A 7,578-nucleotide genomic window follows, 5' to 3' on the forward strand; every position below is an offset into this window, starting at 1 on the left:
CTGTTCACAGGACTGTGTTTAGCCAGTGTATCGAAATGCAAGAAATAATTTGCCGTAATTTGAGCTTGTCATAACTTCCATTTCAAATGCTATTATGGTTTGAAATGCAGCACAGATATGTTGATATACGTCTTGAAGACACATGTTTGACTAATTTAAATGAGCACCAAAATCCACCAAAAATGCTAAATCTGTGAGCCATTTTTAGTCTTTGTGTTCTGGCATAACTCTTCCTTCTGATTCCATGAAGGACTTGACTTCACTTTGAAAATCATGAAGTCTTTTTAGTATTTTACCCAAACTTAGCCACCTTCCTTTAGAAAAGTGATACCCGTAAGTCAACATCCCTACTTCTAAGGAATTCCTAGAATTAGCAATGATTCCATCCCTTGGACTTCATGAAATTCACAGCTTTGATGATGATTTGCATAAGACTGTCCATTTGTAAAGCTTTCACACATAAAATTTTTTGATGTCCAATGCAGTGATATTTCATCAAAAGTGAGTTGCCAGTGGAAACTGCATGATCTTCTAATAATTTTATAAGTTTATTTTTTTTATCAACAATTACTGGGGCACCATCAGTAGATATACCAGATAGGTTGACAAAAATTAAAGAAAATTGCTTTAATGTGTTTTTTTACTGCTTCACACAAATAAAGAGATTTAGCTGTGTCTTTCAATGACACCAAAGAAGCAATTGCTTCAGTGACATCATGTTTATTATCAGTATCTCTAATGAAAATTGCAAGTTGAGCCATATCTGTAGCAGCGCTACTTCCGTCTATAGCCAAAGGAAAAAAAAAAGTGAAATTAGCAAATTTTGTTCAGTAGATATTTATGTTTCTTCAGATTGCCTGACTATGGTCTGATAAACTGATAATACTGACATAAACTGACATAAACTGATTTTAGACAAATCTGTTTTTTTATCAGGACACATTATATCAGCCATGCATTCCATACATTGCTTAATAAACTCACCATCAATAAAAACTTTTGATTTTTTTGCAATCAGATTTGCTAGCTTTTATAACAGAATTCATTTGAGCTTTCAGGTATTTTTTTTCAGGTTGTTGAGATGACAGATCTTTTTTCAGTTTCACTGTTGAGTCTTTATGAACCATTCCTTGATATACACAGAATTTGGCAGCACATTTTTGCCCATAATGTCTTTTCAAATTCTAATCTTTGAAAGCTGACATGATCTCTTTGCTAATTAAGTATAATGCCATATTATTTGTCAGCACTGCGCTGTGCCCTCCATCGGCAGTGCCAGGGCCCTCCATCGGCAGTCCCAGGGCTGGGTTGGGCCACTCAGCAGGGCAGAAGCACTGCCATGATGGCATGGCAGAAGAACCTGCCACATTACAAGCTGTGCCAGACCATGTGCAGCCCACAGACTGCTTGTTGGACATGCCTGCAGACTACAACAATTCTGTAACTCCTAAATTACCGAGAAGGAGGTGGCAGAAAAACTCACCTCCTCTTCTGGCAATCTTGTCATCATTTCCTCTAAATTTGAAATTGTCAAAATTCTGGAGGGACAGAAAATAGAACTGCTTCTTAGCTAAATAGATTCAGCTAAAAAATAATGCTGCACATTTATCCAGGAGTTGTGAAAATGAAGGGTTAAATGTACTTAGGACATTCTGAAAGTAATGCCTCCTATATATTTTCATAGAAAATACAATAGACACAATTAAACTATTTGATAGAGCAAATTTTCAGCTACAAAACACTGTTTTCAACACAGTCACCACCATCTGCTCTGCATTTTTGCCAGTGATGAACAAGAGTCTGCACTCCATGCTCATTAAAATTTGTATCAGCAGAGGTGGCCCACTTTTTCACAGCAGCTATGATAGTGTCACTGATAGGAAAATGTTGCTCATACAGTCCAGCTTTCACTGTACTAAGACTCCTTTTTGGTCTCCATAAATGCTCAGCAATCATCAATGCATGTCAGTGGGTGGCATTTTTTCCGCATGGAGTAACTCCATGACACTCCTTTGCTTCATCCACACTTCCACGTAAGACACCATTCCGTCAGAATGCTCTGCTGACATCTGTCACATGCAACAGAATGTAACAGAATACTGGTGGAAATGTTCAGCCTTTATTGACATATCACCCACATCTGTTTCTGATGTCAACCTGGGCCAACATAATAAAATAGCAGGCAATACTTTCAGAGCATTCCTCATATAATAATCCTCTGAAACTTAGTCCTGTATCTAGAAGACTGACGGGAGCTTAAAATTGCAGTCTTGAAAGAAAAAGAAAGTAAGTTGATTATTTCAAGATTTTTTTCTATATAGAAGATTCCACACTGATTATGTTTCTGATGTCCAAAAGATAAGATGCAATTTTTATGATTAAGGATCAATTACAAAAAATACCATAAACAATTAACAATTGTACACTTTTAACTTTTTTTCATAAATTTCATATTGCAGGGAGATTCAGGAGGCCCTCTGATGTCTGAAGATGGTAATCAATGGGTTTTGGTAGGTGTGACATCATTTGGCTATAAGTGTGCAGTTGCCCAACGACCAGGAGTGTACGTTCGTGTCACTATGTTTGTGGACTGGATCCAAAAAATCATCTACTACCCTGATTTTCCTTAACAACAGAAATAGAAGTTAAAGACTGCAATTAAGCCATTGCAGAGCAATACAGTACAGACTGGCATTCAATACTCATAATTAGGGAATCTAAAAAAAAAGTAATGATTCAAATTGCAGTCTGGTTTCAAATTTAGGAAAGGAAAACATTGACAACTAAAAATTCCTTTCCTTATCAATTGAGAGGAATATTTCAAATGAGATAGATTCTATGCTTTTGTTAATAGTTTTAGCAGTTTACTGTTTGCTTTATGTAAGAGGTAAATCAGCCATCAGTCCATGGTATGGGAAAACAGTCTATATGAACCTCACTGTATTAAATGTGTAGTTAGGGTTTTGTAAAGTGTGGCAAGGAGGAAGGAAAGAAAAAGGGCAGAAAGAAGGAAAGAAGAAGGAGAGGGAAGGAGGAAGGATTTTTAAAGCCACAGATGCTTTATGAAAAATGGTCTAAATTGTTAATTTGGGGATAAATTGTCAGAAAAATTGTTAATTTCAGGATAAATGTGAATTATTTTTATGATTTTACAGCACATTTCCCAATGTGCATTTTCATTTCAATGCACAGTCAATTCTTCTCAGTAATTGCCACATATCAAAATGAAGGTATATGTTATCTGAAACTGGGCTCATGAGAGTTCTCCTATCTTGACTGTTACAAAAAGCTCTAAAATGAAGTTTGTAGATTGCGAATAATGGTTGATCATGTATCATGCTGCTTTATAACAAGCAAACTGAATGGATCATAAAAATTATCTCTGGTGTAATTTGTTTGCTTTTCAGTTTTTCTTTCATGCAAACCTTCTGGTAATTATTCAAATAATTACAGATATATACTTGCATGGACCTTTGTAGAAACATGCAATACTACACTTCCCCTCATATATATGGTTTAACAACTGACAATAACGAGGATCGGTCATTCATGGTGAATAAAATGTAATTAGGGTTCATTTGATATTTTATGCTTTCTCTATAATGATTTTGTGTTTTGTATAGATTCTATCCTGATGCCCATTAACAGAAGTCCAAATGGTATAAAATATGTAAAAACAAACAAAAGAAAAGCAGTTCTATTATAATAATTCTTCTTGAAATACCTTAAATTCAATGGTGTTTTAATGTTAGTGTAATATGATATATATCCTTTATTTCTGCTTATAGATTGTATAGTAATTTAATGTCTTTTTCATTCTACAGTATACATGAAAACACAAAATGCATTTTAATTTACTGCACATATGTATCTACACATGTACTCATAGATGTATGATTTTTGTAAGGAGCTTCCATACTTGTTATTCACAATGTTAAATGCAGATATGAAGTGCTCAGAATACAAGGCAAGCTTACAAACACAGGTTGATGGTCACTGAGAAAAAAATGTCCTTTGGTCATCATAAATGTCAAGGAATTAGGTCCAGACCAAAATGTGCAGTTCCATCAATATATCTGTGTCCATAAGTCAGACAGATGTAATTAAGCCAGAGAGCAGACAAAAGTGTCTTAGACTCTTTCATACAAACTACACAGTGCCATTGTTGCAAGTTAACTAAAGATATTTCATTTTATTCTGAATTCCTTTCTAAACTATTTGATTAACATTTCAGAGCTGCTAACCTTATCTTCAGTAGTAGTCTTTTTTCTCCTATTCATCTCTTTCATTGGAAAAAAGCCAATGAAAATAAAGTGCATTCTGCTATCAAGTATAAATTGATGTGGATGAAGCAATTACATTAAAATACTTAATTAAAATGTGACATGAATTCAGTAATATTTACAATACATCACTGTTGTAAATGGCATTTCATTCTGCTAATGAAATACAAAAGCCAAATCAAAGCAGATTCAGTTACTAGAAGATCTGGTTCCCAGAAATACAGTAATATCCTTTCATTTATGTGTATTTTTTGCTTCCCAAAATGCAAAGCATAGATTTTGAGATATACATTAATAAACTATCACACTGGACTCAAAAATTTCCGATTGTAAACTTCTATCCAGAAGCGTATATGTAACATACACTAGATAGTATAATTAAAAATAAATATTTCAACTTATATCAGGATAACCTTTGCCAAGCACATTATAGCCTTCATTCAGCATCCATTACTTTAGCATGCCTGTCCCATATTAGCCTGTGTTGAAATCAGCCATTAATACGTTAATACATTTGGGCAGCATGGATAATTTTTTATTTTAGTTAATGGTCTGAGATATTTTAAAATAGGGTATGGGAACTTGATGCTGATTTACACTTGCACCTGAAAAGATTAAAGGACTGAAGGAAGCAACAAGAGCTTTCTATCTGCAATGCTATTCACTTGCAAAAGGCCAGAATCACTATGGAAAAAAAGAAAAATTACATTTCTTGAGGAAAACGGGGAATGGAGGCAAGAAGTACAATGTTTTTTAGAATGCCAAATTGAAGTCATGATGTCCATTTGAGGCCTAGTTATACCTTTACTCTTCTTCGTCAGTTCCTTGCCTCACACCTCCTGCGTCAATTTGTGAGATTAAGGGTAGTAGCAAGAATGTGGTCAGCATGAGCTGACCCATAGCTGCCTGTAGTTGACAAGCTGCTTTGAAGTGGCTGTAGTTGATGAAATCTGTCACCTGAAATTGTTCCTTCCACCAGTTTGTAGAACTTAATGTAGCATGAATTTAATGTTTGTAGGATTTAATGTCCTTCATGAATATGAAGGACAAAGTTTTTAGCTTTTTTTGTGTTTGTTGTTATTTGTGGGTTTTTTTTAATAGCAAATCTGTTTTCACTAATGTACTATGTCACATAAAAATCTGCTTTCCTGGATTATCTAAGCCCACCAAAAATCCAAAGGAATTTTGCATAAAGTTCTACATGTTCTATCTGCAAATGTGAAACACTTTTTTTTTTCCTCCTTTCCTCTCTTACTATTACACCTATCTCCCTTTGGAATGCAAAACTAGGGAAATAAATATGAAATAATTTGTGTACATATGGGATTTATTGGTTATGCATGCAAAATAAACACCACCTTAAAGGTGGAACTAACTGATGTAAGACTGCACAGTTTATTGTCTGCACTCTCTTTTACAGAGGACTCTAAGACTGTTTTGATTTTACCTGGTATCTAGAAACTCAATACTAGGCAAACAAAATACAAGCAAGGAAACAGATTCCTTCTTCTTAGACTGGTGAAATGATATAGAAATATTTTGTCCAATAATCAGTATTTCTTATTGATATGTGAAATCTAAGTTCATTATAACTAAACCATAGCATGCCATTTTCCATTCCTCCTTCACACAATTTAAGATTGGCCGACACTGATAAATGCCCAGCAATCACCTTTGCCCCTTTGGAAAGACATCTGAAGGTGTTTGCATTCTCCTGACTGCAGCATGGAAATGACTCCTGTCACTTCTGCTGCACCAATCACAGTATTGACTGCCAAGTGTCATTTGGAAGTACAAAGTATGAAGAGATGGCAGCTCTGTAGTTTTAGGTTAAACATCACTCTTTCATCCCCTATTTTCTTGAAGGAGTTAATCCATAAAGATCCAGTTATGATTACCCCAAACATTCCCAAGGAAGATGAAGCTCTTGCCCTCAGGTGAGTTAAGCATCATTTAGGTCATGGAAAGAAAAACAACCCTGGTCTTGATGATCATGCAGGACCATAGTATTTTTTGCTTTATTTTTAATCATTATAAAGGAAGTTGTGAATAAACAAAATCTACAGAATAGTGCAAGAAAGAATGGCAATGCTTGACCTGAACTACAGGAGGCAGCTTCTTCAAAGAGGAAATAAAAACATGGCATAACTTCAAATTTAAGATGCCTCCAAAAGAGTTGCAATGATAGCATTGCACAACTAGTATTAGTGCTTTGGAACTTAAATTATTTTTTTTTCTTTACTCAGAAAAAATGATATACATTTGTCCATGAATTTCAGAAGCTATAGTCAATATCAGCAATCACAGCGCAGGCTTCACAAACTGTAATATGCTCTCACTTCTATCCAGCTTCCCCAGCTCCCACCCAGCATTTCTATTAATGGAAAGCCTGACAAACTTGAACTTGTGCTTTTGAACTCTTGCTGCAAACTGCAGTAAAACCCGTTAGCCTTTCTTAAACAGCACCAGACTGTCACCAACAAATCAGCTGGAGTGCTTTTGCTAGCACCCTGAGATGTCATCCTAATAGCACGGAAAGCTCTTAAGGCATCAAAGAGAATGAACATTAATGATATTAGTAATATTTTTCTATAAAGGATTTTAAATGCATCTGTGTTACCTCTAGATCTACCAATTAACATAATTAACACTCTTCTAGCTAAGCCTCATTAAAGCTGGGATCAATCTCTTAGTGCTGTTTCCAAGAAAAGCCATTTGTCTTCCTTTCGATCCATTATTCCTAAAAAACTATTAACCATATTTAAATAATCTTTAAAGTCTTCTCTACATAGATTTACTGAAACAACTAATCCTATTCTTAAACTCTTGCCCACTGGGTTACTGAAATTTGTATTTTCTCTCAGAAAAAGTTAAAAATATTTTGCTTAACCAGTGTAAAAAGAACTGTATTCAAAGGTACTTCATTATTGTTTTATCATTTGCCAAGTGACTGATGTTGACCTTAGACCAATACATCAAGAAGATATGGTGGTCACTCCCTGATAAAGTGGATTCACTATAAGATTAAACCACTTTTGAATCCTTGAATTTTGTCATAGCTGATGAATGTTGCAATATGGCAGAAGTATCTGCCAGCAAGCATAATTTATGTATACAAAAGTAATTTGTGCCTGAGGATCAAAAACTGTCATAAGTGTGCAAATAAATACTAAACAAATATTTTGTATCAAACATTTATGCAAAGATAAATAATTGTTACACTGCAAAATTGTCAGTTTCATGTACAGTACATCAACTAGGTTACAATGCATAGGAGATTAAAGAAAACAAGAAG

General features: G+C 34.7%; 1 protein-coding gene across 1 annotated transcript in view; it reads left to right on the forward strand.

Moving 5' to 3' along the window:
• TMPRSS15 (transmembrane serine protease 15) overlaps positions 1-2,630 on the forward strand; it is a gene marked incomplete at both ends in the record, with an annotated part of 53,053 nt that extends 50,423 nt beyond the window's left edge. The window contains 1 exon segment of the mRNA XM_079539461.1: positions 2,460-2,630. Within this exon segment, the coding sequence (XP_079395587.1) occupies positions 2,460-2,630 (171 nt within the window).
• Between the last annotated feature and the right edge of the window lie 4,948 nt (positions 2,631-7,578).

The sequence above is a fragment of the Tetrao urogallus genome, assembly GCF_951394365.1.
Source record: "Tetrao urogallus genome assembly, chromosome: 1".
Taxonomy (NCBI): Eukaryota; Metazoa; Chordata; class Aves; order Galliformes; family Phasianidae; genus Tetrao; species Tetrao urogallus.